The following is a 16,281-nucleotide window of genomic DNA, read 5'->3' on the forward strand; positions in this document are numbered from 1 at the left end:
TCATTAATCATAGATCAAGTTAAAACTCAGGAGTTCATAACCGTGACAGTGTTTGTGAATCCTATTAGTTTTGATTGAGAAGATGTGTCAGATTTCATTAGATTTTTTACGTTCATCAAGAATACTCCACCAGCATGTTACAAGTAGTTTTCTTGGTATTTAAAAAATGTGGTGAATTATTGTCTATTGCAAATGATACATCACTTCTGAACAAGTATACAATGTAGCTATCTTACAAAGTTTACATTAAATGTATTCATAATGAACTGTGTATCCATAGTATTTCTTCCATAGTATTTGCCATAACAAGGATCTCCATAATCTAAAGATAACCTTGTGTGGTGGGTGAAAAATGGTGAACATGCCTATGGGCAAAAAACAAAAACAAATGTCTGTGCTGTTCTCTTCCAATATCTCAACTCCTACAGAGTACAACAAACGACACTTGCACAATAAAATACACCTTGAATGATCATATGTAATTCCACTCAAGCAGTAATTCCCAAACTGTGCTATACAAGAATTGTGTTCACTTATGCAACATTAAAACTTTTTAACTTTTTTTTTATCTGGAAATAGTCCAAACATTGTCCCTTCCTTTGTGTCTCTGGTAGAATCATTTGAATGTGTTCCCCTTAATGATGCACCTTCAACCTTGAGAGTTCTTTTGCAATTATCCTCAAAAGTAGCATTTAGATTAGTATTGTATTTGCATAATTTAACCTGGAATTTAGCCCTGTGATACATCTGAAACACAATCTGTTATCTACATGTAAAGTATCTAAAAGTTGACAGTGAAGTGAAGGGACAACACCTGATTGAAGAGACAACATCTTAGTTCAGAGTTCAAATTGTTTCATTATCAATCAGTGCAAATCCAAACATTAACCAGCAATGATTTTGCTAACACCAGTCTTTCAATGTCTATTTCTCCTTGCAATGTATGTGCAATGGCAAAGGGTACATGGAAAAATGTTTGGAGATTATTTGGTCTGATATAGTTTATATTCCCTGGTGTGGAGTTGGGTATGGCATAGCACAGTCAATTTGTAAACTGACAACCTAGCATTTTTAACCTAATAGTTATTTTGGGTTGCCAGCACCCTTGTTTTTCAAAGTTGTATCTATATAATATAATAACATAAACAGCAATAAAGAGGAATTTGTTGTCAGTGTTGATGTTTTTCAGAAGGATAGAAACTACATGTATCTCTTGTTTTGATCTCAAAATTATAGGGTACAGGTTTCAAGAAGCATGCCCTACAGCCCATTTTTGGGAGTAGTCACTGCTGTGATCAACTCTGCTCTCCTCACAATTTGATAATTTTTAAATAACCACAATTAGCTCTCTGATTTAGTCACATGATCCAAAGGTCACAACTGTGGACTTAAAGTTCTTGCTTTCTGCAAGCCACTCTCCTGTCCTAGTCATACTGATACTCTTCAATCCTTTTCAGCTGCCTTGTTCTTGAGCGCTTGGCATTCTCAGCTGCCACTGCACGTGCAGTGCTCGTTGTTAAAAAATTCCCAGGCTTGAATTCACTGCTCACTGGAACATCAGGAGGAGGGGACTGACCCTCTGTGACGACAAGACGTGCTTCTTCAACCTTCTGAGAAATTGAATTTTTTATGACTGGCGTCAACTGTAGTAGAGAAAGATAACCAGTGATTTGAGCCAGACGCATAACTGAAACTGAATCATCAGTGCTTCTCATGTGCTCTACAGACTCCACAAATAGACGGCGTCTCAAGCGCTCTGATGCCAGAGGACAGATGTTGTCAATAGCTTCAGCGTATTCAATATCTGTCATAAATCCAGGCTTCCTTCCTGGTTGCTGAAGAAGCTTCACTTCCATTTCTTGAAAGTGAGGCTCTCTGTACTTCAGAATGATGTACAGAAAATACTCTGAAACCAGTTCCTTGGAGATCTTGTTCTCACTGAAAGAGGTGTAACCCATAGAAAACTGCTCAATATCTTCCTCATTCATGAAGGGAAACACGACATGAGCAAAGCTCCTGATGTCTTTAACTGCCAGCCACTCAACCAGATCAATGAACTCATTGACCAGAAGGACATAACGGATGACAACAGGATCTAGGTTACCACACATTGCTTGAGCAAACAACTGAATAGTCTTGCTACTTGGTGCAAACGTAATTACGCTTGAAACAAAGTCATACACAGCCAGGTATGTGACATCTGAAACCAAATACCTCTCATGGAAGAAGGAGTACAATGTATCCACCACTGAAACAATCTGTTCATCTTCCACTGCATAATCATCTTGCCAAATGAGTGAAGCGTAAAACTGTTCAATGATGGAAGACACACGATCCACAGAAAGAGACCTGGGAATCTGTCTTTGAATTGAAGTACGAGAATAGTAGTCATCCCAAAGGGACTTGTATGACATGGTAAGGTGCTGCTGTGCTTTTATGATTGACTCATCTCCATATCCCAGAGTGCTGTTGGTTTTTGCCGACAAAGTTCGCACACTGTCAGGGGTTTCTGCAACAAGAACGGGAGGTTTTTCATCTCGTGATATGTGCACTGTTGGTCTGATAATTTTTATGTGCGTGCAGTTATGGGGCAATGAAACAACCTTATGATCTGTAACTTTGTGCGGGCATAGTAATGTTGTTTCACCACAGCTAGCACAAAACTTGGCATCTTTAAACTCATGGTAGTTCTTTCCTTGGTTGCATGAGTAATACAACATTGCTGAATACTTGCTCAGGATTCTCTCGTGTGCAATGAATGGATCTTGATTATGTGCACTGTTCATAATCTTAACAAAATCAATCTCTTCATCATCTTCTTCTGGCTGTTTTGGTTTCTTCTCTTTCTCTGCTTGCACAGCAAACATGTTTTTCTTTCTTTCTGGTTTATCGTTGGTCTCTCTTTCTGTTCTTTTAGCTTCTTCCTCAAGTTCAGCCAACTGATCTTCAAGACTGGACCTCTGAATTTCAATTAGCTGAAATTCATTTTCAATATCAGCAATGTTTTGCTTGAACCTCTGTTTAACTTTGTGCAAATCTTCTTCTAGTTTCACCCTCATCTCGTGTTCATCATCTGGGGTCACTCGAAAGTTACTCCCACTGCTTTTCAAATCAACTTCACTTGTGGGCGAAGCCTTGTTTTCTTCCAAGAATAGTTCGAATTCCTCAATAATTGCATTTTGCATGGTGAGGAGCTGCTCTTCTAAAAGCTTAGCCGAAGCAATCTCCTGAACAATCTGAGCCCTCCTCGTCGAAACAGCCGGCTTAAGGGGCTTCTTTTCAAACACTGTTGAATCATTAAAAGCTTCTTCAAGAGCATCATAACCCTCTTTAAACTTTTCAAGAAACTTATTTCTTTCCTTCGCTTGAGTGAGCTCTTCTTTAAGACTGGCAATGCGTTTTTCGTACCTGTCTTTAGCGGCCTGTTGCATCATCTGCTCGTACTGAATGTTAGCTTCAAGTTTTCTCTGTTCCAAAGAGTTGTTTTCCATTTCGATCTCCATGTTGTAAATCTTATCGCTGCAATCTTTGAGCGACTTCTTAAGCTGTTCAATGTTCTGATTGCTTTCGTCGAGTTGTTTATCTTTCTCGGCAAGTTTTCCTTCCAGTGCGGCGATGTCTGCTTGCAGTTGGTCCGCATTTTTGTCACGTTCTTCAAAAACTCGATTAACAAGAATAAAATACGGGAGACGCTGAATATAAGACGTTTTGTTTTTCCCTTTCTTCGGTGGAATAGTGGTATATTCATTACTATATACAGCCTCGTATATTTCATCTCGCAGCATCTTCAAAACTTTCTTATAAACTCCCAAATCTGGAATGATTTCATCGAATACATGAAAGCAAGTGGTCATTCGCTCTTCGCTGAGACCTTTCATTGGCGTGTCCTCGACAAGAAGGACTTCATACCTCGTAGCAGGAGAGCGAGAAGACAAAGCTCTTCTTTCAGAACCCATAACCCGTCAGGAATGCTGTCGAAATGGCTCAAAATTTACCAGAGTAACGTAACAACGGTTGAGTAGTCAAGCCGCCATGTTTCTTGTTGCTATGAACGAAAACCCAGAGGAACTGGAAACTAGCGAATCGCTGACCGACTAAAGATTGTGTTTGTCGTCTCAATCTTTCTCTTCTGGTCGACATTTCTCGGCTTCTGGCTACAGAGTGAGTGTAAAATGAAATCCCTTTCCATCGTTGCACCAATCGCTTCTTTTCCACCTTTGACAGGAGAAAAGTATCATTTATAAAATAATTCTATCCTGTGTGTACTCTATTATAGGAAAACGTCCGATTTTATGTCATTTTTAAGTCTTCATTTATTGTCCAACATGGCTGCTACACTAATTGCTATTCTGTTTGCTTCAGGTAACTAGAAGATTAAAATGTCCCAACCAACACGGTAAGTTTATCTAAACATAAGTTTTAATCATGCTAAAGGTTTTATACGCCTCGCTATTTTGATACCACTATACTTAATGTAAGCTTATGTTAGTTTAATGGCTTAGCCATATGAACTCAAGCAGGATTTGTTGTTGTTTTATTTTATGCAGAATATTTATGTATTAGAACGCATACTAAATGGATTTGGAATTGAATAAATTGCAAGTGTAAACCATACATTCCGAGAAGCGTCCAAAACCTGGCCGAATTTCATTCATTTTGCTTCTTTGTGAGATCGCTCCCAGTAAGTTCACTCCCGCTAATAGTTAGATCACACACAAAGTGACTTCACTCTGTGTAGCAAATTACAAAAATATGTTGAATGTGTCAGTTCAGATGAATTATGGTCATTTTGCCAAAGCTTGAAAAACAATAGTGTTTTCACTGTCTGTAGTGCAGTTACAGTTGAACGTTTCAACAACTGCCACCTTGGGGACAAAGGAAAGTGGCTTTGTGGAGAGGTGGCTGTTGTGGGAAGGTAGAGGTGTAATTTGACAGCTGTTTTCTTTTTTTTTTTTATTCAGGGTACAACTTTTTTTTGTCAAAAAATGTTTATTTAGCATATATAAATCAAAATGTATCAATAAAACAGAAACTTAGCAGAAATAGAGCCTAATGACTCACAATACAGATCAAGTCCGGTGACTTTTTACAATAACAAAAAGTGATGTTTTGTATACACCATTCATCAGTCACTGATTAACTGGCTGTTTCCAAGAGATTATTTTTGCTATTGGGTCAGGTTTTTGTGGCCATTGCCATTGTGGTTGTTGTACAGAGGTTGAAATAAGAGTGCATGTATGGACTGTCTGGGACCAAAAAAAGTGGCCATTGAAGAGAGGTGGCCATTAGTGGAGGTTGAACTGTTCTTTTGTATTGAGCAAAGCTACTTGTGAGAGGTAATTTAACATTTTGGGAGCAGACATCTGGGCAGTGATCTTACTGTTGAGTGACATGACCAGACAACCATCTGGATAGTCCATCTACAATGAAAGTGGACAATAGCTCTTTGCCAGAAATGGTACAAACCCTACTGTTGTCAAAGTTGGTTGCTTTTGGGTTTTGTTGGTTCTTTTTTAAGCTTTTTTAGTTTTAACTGATAATCAGAATTTGGTTATTTTCAGCTTGTATACAAAAGGCATTGTCCTTGGCTACAAGAGAGGTTTGCGGAATCAGCAACCTAACACTTCCCTGATAAGGCTTGAAGGAGTCAGCGACAAGAAAGAAACTGACTTCTACCTTGGCAAACGTGTTGCATTTGTTTACCGTGCCAAGAGAAAGACGGTAGCCAAAGGAGACAAGAAAGCAAGCAAACTCCGAGTGATGTGGGGAAAGATTACCAGACCTCATGGAAACAGTGGTGTGGTGCGAGCTAGATTCAGGCACAACCTTCCACCAAAAGCTATGGGTGCTACTGTCAGAGTGGTATGTTATTTTATGGCAACAATTCTATTTGTTAACTACATGAGAGTTAGAGATATTGTAATAATTACTTCTCCATTTCTGAGCTATGATGAAAAACATTTTCCATTGTCTTGAAATGCTGTAATGCATTATAGCATTTTTGATCTTAAACTACACTTGAGCAGAGCTCAGAAAATTTAACTAACCAAAATGTAGTTTTATCTAGTTTTGTCTTATTTTTACTTTGACGTGAAGAAGATCCATTTGGTTCAAATCTCATAATTTCGAGAAACATTGCAACAAAACTGTTTTTTTTTGTGACATTTGAAATATTATTAATTATAATAACATTTTCTTTCTGTTTTCAGATGCTGTACCCTTCGAGGATTTAATCTGAATTCTTGCACTGTGTAGTTGTACAAATAAAATGCTCTCTTCATAGCATATTCCAGTTGTTGGGTTTGTTTTTAGTATTCAACTGTATCACATTTTGTATTCTTATTGTGGAGAGCTGCATCTGACCTGGTGTTGCCTATATTTTTGCTGCTTTTATTTTCAACCTTTTCAAATAAGGCATGTATGTATGTGATCTCAATCACCTTTTTGCTTTTATAAGCTTCCCTCAAATCTTCGTTATTCAAGACTTTCCCAGGGGTTCCATCAAAGTTTTCAACAGGAGGGCTACTGGTTTTCACAGGAGAACAAAATTTTTGGAACTGAACTTCTTTATAAGAGATATTTCCTCTAGAAGGTCAAACCAGGCTGGCAAAATCATTCCCACAGCTGGTCCATATTCCGGGTGCCCGGCCCTCGAATGAAACCCCATGCTTTCCAAAATGATGTAAACTAAGTTCAAACTTTGATCATCAGTTTCTTTTTAATTGATTAAGAAATGAAGAAAGAATGAAAAGCCACAGTTATTTTCAAACTATTCAATTTGAGTAACTGTAATTACAAATTTAGACTTCTGAAAGTCTGATGTGGTTATATTTAACCCAGGTGTGTTCCCCTTCTTCACGTTCTCAGTATCATCACAAAAGAAGTATCCGTCAATTAGCCTCCATATCAAGCTTACGGGAGTTCCAAAAACTAGAAACCCCAGGAGAAATTATGACGTCAAATCTACGAAACTTACGTCACAAATGTAATACATAATTGCAGTCTAATAATCAATTCACATGATGGAATTCCGCGCGCCAAAATCAAGAATGTTATACCGCATTCCCGCCATGTAGGTTTTACCAAGAAAATCCCTCTTTTGGATCGGAAGGGATTTTGTGCCATGATTCGCAACATTCCAGCAGAGTATTAGTGTTTTTTGAGTTGTGAAAAGCCTAGCTAGTTGCTGATCATGGCGCGAAGATACGACTTTGCCATACAAAAGCACGGTACGCGAAAGAAAGCCAAGGCTCCGGTCAAAGTACTAGACTTCCAGGTGGTGTCCTCGTTGAGAGACCCCAAAGAATCCGAGTATGAAACGAGCTGGAGAAGAGATCTCTTCTCAACCGGAGAAACCGATGACAAAGCTGAAGCTGTTGGTGTTGACGAGGATCTTCCATTAACTGTACATGCAGTGGGAATCGGAGAACAGAATCCTAATCAGATTGGTCAAGAATTCAGCGGCATCACTGATCGAATATCAAAGGTGAAAGAGCATACAATTGTTTCCTGGAAATACGATGTTATACTAACTTAAGTATGAATCTGCTAGCGTTCTATCACAAATGCCGTTCTCTGATTGGCCACGCTACTCACTATCTATTCTGTTGTAGATAGTGAGTAGCCTAGCAGTGTGCGGTTGTTAACAAAATGACGGCCGCTTCTTTACATTTTCGAAGTGTCTTTAAGAAGGATTCAAATAAAGTTTTGAATGACTTTTGAATGGCTCTTGGTTTCTATGCGTGATAGTTAACGAGGGTGTAATGCGATAGAAATCTAAAGCTCATATATCTAATTGTTGAATATTAAATTGCATGTAAAAGAGAAAAGTGTGATCTAATTCGGACTAACAGAAACTACGGCCGTGCGCGTTACTGGAAGGTGTTCTGAGTTTCTACAGTTTACACGTGTGTTTTAGCTGGAGACACAATTGCTTCGTTTTTCCGAAATTTTCGAGTCTCCCGATTTAGGCTATTGATTGTTACTTGTAAACGAGTTTATCACGTAATTAATTCCTGATTAACGTGGTTTTTCGAATAATGAACAAACTTTTCCAGAGGATCGCGTTTAAAACTTTTCTTTCTCCACATTACAAACTGGTTTCGTCTTTGTTCGCACCTTTTTTGTTCTTGGTTTTGTTACTGATTGGTCGAAGGAATCCGGTAGATTGGTGTAGGCACTTTGCGCAAGATCTTTTTTAACTTATCACAGAGAAACAGTAAGTCAAGACAAACAACATACTCTTATTAAAGAACATGATTACCAGAAATAAGCTGTCATCACTGATTCTAATTCAGTACTTTTATATTTCAGTTGCTGACCGAGTATGAATCGATGTACGATGACAAGGATCAACAGGTAAAATAAACATCGATCATCACTTTGTCAGTTGTTGTTTATTTCAACACCTACAAAGAGAGGATGAAAAATAAGATGGCCAATCCCCATATGGGTTTTATTCTTAAGGTAATCCCTCCAAGTAACAGAAGTATTTTAGGAATAGTACCAATTCCACGCTCGTTGCATAGATGATGAACATGCGTGCTTCGCCGTGTGGGCTGGCCATGGTTTGGTTATTCCTACACCTTCCTAGGATTTCCCGCAACACCGGGAGTGATCTGAAAATAACATATTATCATCCCATTCCACAAGACTAACAAGGCTCAGTCATTAAATATGGCTTTCAATATCAATATATTTATTCACTCGCATTCTGCCTTCCAAGTAAGACGTTGAGCAAATTGGAACGCACGTTTTCATTTACAAACAGTTTCGCGCACTGCCCAGAATCAGGTACTGTACGTATAAGAACAGCAAGCAGCTCAGAAGAAAATCAATATTAAAGTGATCTGATCTTTTCTTTTTTTGTGTGTTCTGCAGGGTTATGCCGCGATGCAGGAACACCTCAGTGGGCAGGTGAAGAACATCGTTTTTTCACTTTTCATTATTTTATTATTTTGAGGCCGTTTTCACTCACCCCTTATAGCAAAAATTTTGCAACTACTTTACCTTTTTCTTTTGTCCAGTTGTGTGACGCATGACGGATTTGCGCGTGACGTGACGTATTTAATTGCTTGGTGCGGGTTAGCCACGCGCTCGATCACAAAACGTGGGCCCATGCACCTAGTGTGGGTCACTGCTGGCGATGGTCTCAAGGAAAACACTTTTAATTACTTAATAAATAAGCCAATCTTGAAAAATTAACTAGATTCTTTTTCCTCCTCGCAGATGGCCATGGAAGGCCTGTTGAGTGATTACAAATCTTTGTGTCGTGAAAGAGAAGACGTATGTATGATAATCAAACAATATATACCACTTATGCAACACGTCCTCGTGGTATACCACGGAATATCCCACGAGTCACTTGTATTTTCCCGGTATACACTCAAGCCACGAGGCGAGTGTGTACATATATCTTATTAGATGTTTTGGTGTGTAGTATCGCTGTATATTTTTACGAGTTGTGCCGTATTCTGACGAGCCCGTAGGGCGAGTCCAAATATAAACAACGAGTACAAATATACAGCGATACTACACACCAAAACATCTAATAAGAGATTTATTATCCAACTGCTGTTAGTCAATGAATTTATCAGTGAAAGAGGGAGAATTTGACAGTTTTGCGTGCGAGCGCCGACCTGTCCGGCAAACAGCTTTGCTACTGTACAAATAACTATACAATATCGCTGTATATTTGTACTCATTTCGCGCGATATTTGGACGGTATTCGCTGCAGTTGGATAGTAAAGGTCCGTATACCACGAAAATACAAGTGACAACACAGATATTTCATACCATGCCATAAAAAATAGAATGGCTAACAGAATCAGTGCGACATACGCGCGGTGCATGATAGGTAGGGGGCGATATACAACGGCTTTCCTGCATTCTGATTGGCAAAGTATAAAATACAATACAACAAATTGATTAACGGATCAAATTACTAGCTAGCAGGCTACAGAGAGCCTACTAACTGAGAACTCCTAACACTTGATGCGTACTCTTATATACTGAAAATTGAATAAACAGATTACGTAAACATGAACATTGTTAATCAAACATTAACCTAAGTCCAATCCAAATAAACTTACTTTTACTTTTTACTCTCATTCATTCGTTGTTCGTGACTCATTTGCGTTTGTTAGTTTTTTTCGTTTGCTCCAGTCTCACTGATTTGCCTTAATTACCAAACAGAAACCCTTGTACTAATCGTGAAAGGCAAAAATCATTAACTGTTCGTTTTATATTATTTATTTCAGCTGTTGAATTCATTGCAAGATGTAAGTAGCTATCTTTACTTTCTTGACTCTTACTACGACAGTGGTCACCGAGTTCAGTAGCGACAACATCCTTTTGCAGTGTCAGTTCTCACTCAGCTGGGCTCGACTCGCTTCTTCAATTTCTTTTGTTGTTCCGATTTTACCATCTGTATATCTCAGGGGGTTACTCCCTAGTATAGGCTATGTAGGTATGTTCGGCCCTAAAGGGTATGGTTTTTAGCCGTTTTGGTCAGAAAATTAGAGGGAAATCGATTTTCACTCTTTTTGGTCTCAAATAGGGTATGTTTTTTACACTCTAGTCTGAATAGTGTATGTTTTTTTTCGAAGAAGCTACTTTTTCATCATTATCGATAAGACCATCAACAAAAGCCCTTCACACTGCTTTTAACATCGGTCAAACCTAGGGAACTAATTATAAGGCAGGTCTGAAGCAGGTCTAAAAGTAGGGTGTGGAAGTTTTGGTCAGGTCATAAGTAGGGTAGGGAAAATTGCAGATTTTGGTCATAAATAGGGTAAGGGTTTTAGGAAGCAGGCCGCCTATCCCCACCAATTTTTCTGGGAGTACCCCCCGGGCTGTATATATTCACCACCAAAGTAAACCCGAACGCAAAATGCATACATAAGACCCTGTAAAAGGCAATGTGGTTTAATATTACATGCTAACATTACTTTTTCCTTGACATTTTCTATCTCTCAAAGTCTCTCGATGTGGACGAAGAGGAGATGTTGGACGCAGTAAGTCTCTTGTCTTTGCTTCAAAGATATTTTTGAAGATTGTACATATTTAGTTGAGTCTTTGTGATAGGTTGATTCGTTCCTCTCTATTCCCTTGATTGTCTTCATATTAAAAAATAGCACATTTTCCATAATTGATCACGGATAATGTACACAAAAATAAGCAATGAATGTGCATGTTTATTATTTATCCAAATTTCCGGAATTTCTTGTTCGATCGGAAAACTGTTTATCACTCTTATTTGTCGTTTATTCACAATTTGTGCTTATTTTTTCAAGGTTTATTTACAAGTTTTTTTAAATTTCCATTGCAGCTTGAAGCTGTGAGCAGAAAGGAACACTCCATAGACATTGAAGGCGCTCAGCAAGCCATTCAGTTAGTACCGACAATAACAGATTAATGAGGATTTTAATATTCTTTCTGAGCATTTCTTCAGTATAATATCAATTAATCAAGATAAGGAAGTGAAAACACTTACCTTAAGACAAGTGCTTGTGTTTAGGCAGACTACGAGTAATCCCTCTTTCGCTTAATCCGTCGTGCGAGACGGGAAAGAAAACCGCGAGAAAAAAATAGCCGCGCGAAATCCTGGGGGATTATCCATTCGCGCGCTCCTCGCCCCCAGGATTTCGCGCGGCTAATTTTCTCCCGCAGTTTTCTTTTGGGTCACGCACGACGGACTAAGCGAAAGAGGGACCACTCGTAGTCTAGTGTTTAGGATCAGTTAATACGTCATGTTATGAAAAAAGGGCGAAACCCCGGGGCACCCTGCGGGAGTCAATCTTTCTTGGTGAAGTCACAACTGACGGAGTGCTCGCATTAGTCAAATCAGTAAATCTTTTCCCTTCTCGTATAAGGATTTGGCCCAAATCAATATAACTTGAACGTTTTATTCTCCTCAGTGTCTTCTCTGACTTTGGTCCCCAAAAAGAGAATTCAACAAGAAATGACTAAAGCACTGCAATGGTTTGGTTGCACACGCTCTCCGGCCACACGAGCAAAGTGACGCATTTCTATCGTTTTGACCAGTGATCCGACATTTCCATGTCTTTTTTTTCTTTTGCAGTGATACAGTTCAAAATGTCAGAGAAACCGCGGACAAATTGAAAATGATGAACAGAAAGATGATCGATTTATCAAAAGCAGGAGAAGCTACGGAGGACTTGGAACAGTATGTTTCAATTATATGGACTGGTTTAAATTATATAATTCAGGTGTAAACATCGTGACTCATGGGCTGTACCGGGCATGTGCGGCCCCAAAGTGTATGGTGTTTCAGCCATTTTGGTCATATTTCACAGGTACAACTCTTGCCAATTTTCTTTCCTAATCATAAAAAATTACAATTTCCTCGATTGTGACTGGTTTAAAAAACTCCTATTTTCCACTAATTCACTTACCAAGTTGTCAAGGGACAGTTTGGTATGTAAATGCAATGTAAATGCAATTTGGTATCGGACAGTTTGGTATCCCCACTATCGGACAGTTCATTAAACCAATCACATTCAAAGCTGCAGTTTAAATCGACCAATCACATTCAAAGTTGTAGTTTAAATGAACCAATCCCAATTTCAGAGCGGCATTAAACAAGTCACGCCTCCATTGTTAGTCTTTTAATGCAAATTTTCCCTTTCTTTCATAACTTGGCTATTCTTCTTTTCTCGGAAATTGTAATTTTTATGATTAATTGGTAATAAGACTTCGTGTCGTCCAATTCCTTCTGTAATCATACTAGTGATAAACAAATCGGACTCGTCCTATTTTGTTACCACTCGTAATTGCAAACCGAATTGGACTCCGCTCAGCCCTATTACCATTACTTATCAGACACATTTCTTTTCCAGAGAAAAGCGACAACTGGAAAGAGAGCTGCAGATGTACAAGAAAATGGCAGTGCAGCAAAGAAAAGACATTTTCAACAGTAAGACCAAAGCATTTTGCTACAATGAGAAATAAGCAAAAGAAACCTCTGATTGTTGGAGGATCTCTCAAATTTTCTCGATAAGCTTCCAAGATTCGGACAGCGAGAGTATTGGGCAAATCATCTGAGAGGCGCGCGTAGTTTTAGCAGCTCACTATAAAAAAGCTTTCACTCATATAAATTTGTAGATTGTGTGGCGGTATGTATGTGGATTGAATCCCGCGCTTTTTGTTCATTTTCGCAGGGAGATCAAGTATTCGAAGAGATGACACTCAACAGTGGAAACTTGTGGCAGGTGAAATGGTCGATATATTAAACACAGTGCGTCACGCAGGAAAGCTAGGTAAGACAGCACATAACAAGTAGTGTACTGTATTCCTTCCATAGTTAAAAAAATCTGTTAAACTTTTTCATTTCCTCGCCAGTCATACCCAAAGATCACGTGCCCATTTCTATTCGTGGAATAACCCTGCCGGGTGTTCCCAGCTGTCTTATCAAATCACTGAAAATTGTCAACGTGTGATGTTTTTATGTTTCAACTGTTAGCAGTCTCTCCTTTTCCTCATATTGTCAATGAAGATTTTCCTCGCCCCACTCCACCTATGCTCCCCAGTCGTGATTTTTTTTGGTTCCATTTAAAACGAAGAAGGCTGTGAATAATCAGTTTTCGCGTTTTTATAGACAAGGAATCTCTGGAGAAGGAACTCAACAGGATTATACTAACACTGAAGTCTCAGACTGACTTCATAGACAAGTAAGGTTGACCGCACAGGCACACCAAGTTCATGTATTACACAGGCACACCAAGTTCATGTATCGCGCGAGACCTCGTTTACCTGCTTCTTTATCCTAATATTTGACTTAGAAAATCAATTAATCAGTATTTGCTTTTAAAAATTTCAGTTTAAAAAGAGAGTTGAGCAAACAAGAGAAAGTAAGTTGAGTGATTTTAAACTGAATCCAGTTCCCAATACTGAATGTCTCCCTGTGTCAATTTTTTATCTACACTATGAAGGGCATTGATACACATTTAAATCAATAAGTTAAAATATTTAGAGATCGAGGAAGCCACGTCAGCCTTAGTTTGTTGTCTTGCGGGTCAGTCTATCCTGGTCAAATTGGTTTTTGTGGAGAGAGGAAAACTGGAGAACCCGGAGAAAAACCCTCTGAGCGAAGCGAGAACCAACTCTTGGTGGGAGGCGAGTGCTCTCACCAGTGGTGGATCTAGATATATGGGGAGGTGCTGGGGGGCCCGGGCCCCTCCCCCCTCTTATTTTGGGTAATAAAAGAAAAAAAAGAAGAAAGAAGAAAGCAGAAAAGTCCGCAGGGCAAGCCCCCCCCCCCCCCCCATCCCTCTTAGCTCAAGGTCTGGATCCGCCACTGGTCACCACTGCGCCATCCCCTGCACCTTAATGGTATGGTTAAGTAATGAAAATATTTAGGATTCTGACCTCTTTGTGTGTGTTTGATTTGATATAGAGCGTGAAGAATCTAGAGAAGGATAAGAATCGACTGAACAATGATAAACTTCTGATGGAGGACCAGCTGCAAACAAAGCAAATTGAGCTGAAGCAGTGTAAACAGGTTGGAATGAGAGAATACAAGCTGCAAATACAACCGAAATCGATTATCTTAAAAATAGTTTAGCCCGCTACGGCCACTAGTCAAAAGATGAGATAAAACGAGTTTGAAATGCTTGCTAGAGGGAGCAATCAATCTCCAATGTAATGCAGTGTGTTTTTCCCTGATTTCCCTAGCATTTGACCCTGCTGCAAGCTGCAGTTAGGGTTTATTAGGTCTAATTCCTCAAGTATTAGAATTTTAGCTTTACGGTTAAATTAACTTCAACATTTTAGCTTTACTTTATTGCTGAACACAATCTGTTTTGTTTTTATATTAGTGGATTTTTCCTTTCTCTCTTTTAGCCTAGTATTGTGTAATAAAGAGTAAACAGAAGACAAATTACACTGTTAAACGTTCGCGAGTAGTTGACATGTCTCTTCTTGTCTTTTCCGCAGTATCTTCGGAAAGTTCTAAGTGAGAAAAAAGACGGAGAGAATAAAATCAAAATCGACGGAGCAGAAATAGATTTGGCTGAAGGAACAGATGAGGTGAGGAGTCAGAATTGACTTCTACAGAACATATGTTTATACTTTTATTTGGATTCAGCTTAATTCTCTTTTCCGTCTAGTCTCAACAGAGACATTGCAATACCTTGAAAGTTTAATTTAGCGCGGAGACCTTATGGAGCCAAACAATACGCTATTTATGATGTCCTTCCAAAACAGAGGCATTTATCTCGACCGTTATTGTTTATTTCCATTAACCAAAACAAATCCAGAAAATTCGTTTCACTGGTGATTTGTTTATATGGGTTGCCCTACCAGAAAATTTCCAAAATCGACGGAACACCTTAAAAACTAGTTCAGAATTCTCAGCTGGAGTATTCGAAATGTACGTTCCATTTGCTTTTGCCGACCAACTTCCGTAGTTTTGCCCAGTATGTGCATTTGCTGAGCTAAGCTGGTAGTGCTCCGTGCAAAATCTTGTAAAATGAACATGTAAATTCTCGGACGAAATTCTCGTGGAAGATTTGTGCGCCATTTGCACAAACAGTGATTCCACCACATCGTTCTCTTTCATGTAGCTCGCGTTTGCTGCCTGCTTTCACGGCATTAAACGGCATTTATTTTTCTAACTAGCTTTAATGTTTTACAATCAGGTCATCTCACTCGCTGTTTCTCACTTTTCAGATTAAACTTAATCTCAGTGGCTTGAGCGCGGACATGACTATCACTGACATACTGCAGGCTCAAGTGAGGGATGCACGGAAAGTTGTGTTCAAATTGGAAGAGGTGAGACAGCATTCCCTTTAATGGCTTATTAGCACGCTAAAAAATAAATTCCAAGACCTTGACAAGGTTATTATGCAAAATGTGAAGGAGAGGTAAGACGAGCTAGCATCAAATCAAGCGAAAGATGCAACCCGTCTGTCGTTTCAGCCAACTTAATATTGGGGGAGGGAGAGGGCGGGCTGTGTTATGACTATAACTTACCTAACGAGATCAAACAATCAAACTCTTAAATGATTTTAAAATGAAATTAGAAAACACGCATCTTCGAAAGCGATGTCATTTAGGAGTCTGCATGTTTTTACACGGTATCCTTGTAAAAGAGGTTTATTGATTTTTATTACTATATAGTTAACTTGTTCGGAAGTATAGTTAAAATAGAATGGAAATACCGCCGCTGCTGCTACTGATCTCATAATCATTTTTATGTTACAGGAAAACAAAGAACTTCAAAGAAAGCTAGCTTCACTACCTGCAGCTGTTGGTAAGGAG

General features: G+C 38.9%; 3 protein-coding genes across 3 annotated transcripts in view; 2 read left to right on the plus strand and 1 right to left on the minus strand.

The window, feature by feature from the left end:
- Window positions 1-68: 68 nt before the first annotated feature.
- Window positions 69-4,095, minus strand: LOC145493153 (uncharacterized). The gene has a single exon (XM_081472553.1). The coding sequence runs from the start codon at window positions 3,954-3,956 to the stop codon at window positions 1,425-1,427; it is 2,532 nt and encodes an 843-aa protein (XP_081328679.1). The 5' UTR covers window positions 3,957-4,095; the 3' UTR covers window positions 69-1,424.
- A 32-nt stretch (window positions 4,096-4,127) lies between these two features.
- LOC145493192 (large ribosomal subunit protein eL33-like) lies at window positions 4,128-6,285 on the plus strand. Its single transcript, XM_081472611.1, has 4 exons — window positions 4,128-4,161; window positions 4,363-4,396; window positions 5,562-5,862; window positions 6,210-6,285. The coding sequence occupies exons 2-4, from the start codon at window positions 4,380-4,382 to the stop codon at window positions 6,231-6,233; spliced, it is 342 nt and encodes a 113-aa protein (XP_081328737.1). The 5' UTR covers window positions 4,128-4,161; window positions 4,363-4,379; the 3' UTR covers window positions 6,234-6,285.
- A 1,446-nt stretch (window positions 6,286-7,731) lies between these two features.
- LOC145493155 (uncharacterized) overlaps window positions 7,732-16,281 on the plus strand; it is a 13,641-nt gene continuing 5,091 nt past the window's right edge. The window contains exons 1-15 of the mRNA XM_081472555.1: window positions 7,732-8,358; window positions 8,881-8,916; window positions 9,229-9,285; window positions 10,260-10,280; window positions 10,980-11,015; window positions 11,330-11,391; window positions 12,083-12,187; window positions 12,861-12,937; window positions 13,182-13,280; window positions 13,619-13,691; window positions 13,841-13,871; window positions 14,417-14,521; window positions 14,956-15,048; window positions 15,691-15,792; window positions 16,225-16,281. Coding sequence (XP_081328681.1) covers window positions 8,335-8,358; window positions 8,881-8,916; window positions 9,229-9,285; window positions 10,260-10,280; window positions 10,980-11,015; window positions 11,330-11,391; window positions 12,083-12,187; window positions 12,861-12,937; window positions 13,182-13,280; window positions 13,619-13,691; window positions 13,841-13,871; window positions 14,417-14,521; window positions 14,956-15,048; window positions 15,691-15,792; window positions 16,225-16,281 — 978 coding nt within the window. The 5' untranslated portion in view covers window positions 7,732-8,334. The remainder of the gene's footprint in view (window positions 8,359-8,880; window positions 8,917-9,228; window positions 9,286-10,259; window positions 10,281-10,979; window positions 11,016-11,329; window positions 11,392-12,082; window positions 12,188-12,860; window positions 12,938-13,181; window positions 13,281-13,618; window positions 13,692-13,840; window positions 13,872-14,416; window positions 14,522-14,955; window positions 15,049-15,690; window positions 15,793-16,224) is intronic.

This window comes from Orbicella franksi, chromosome 7 (genome assembly GCF_964199315.1).
Source record: "Orbicella franksi chromosome 7, jaOrbFran1.1, whole genome shotgun sequence".
NCBI classification, from domain to species: Eukaryota; Metazoa; Cnidaria; class Anthozoa; order Scleractinia; family Merulinidae; genus Orbicella; species Orbicella franksi.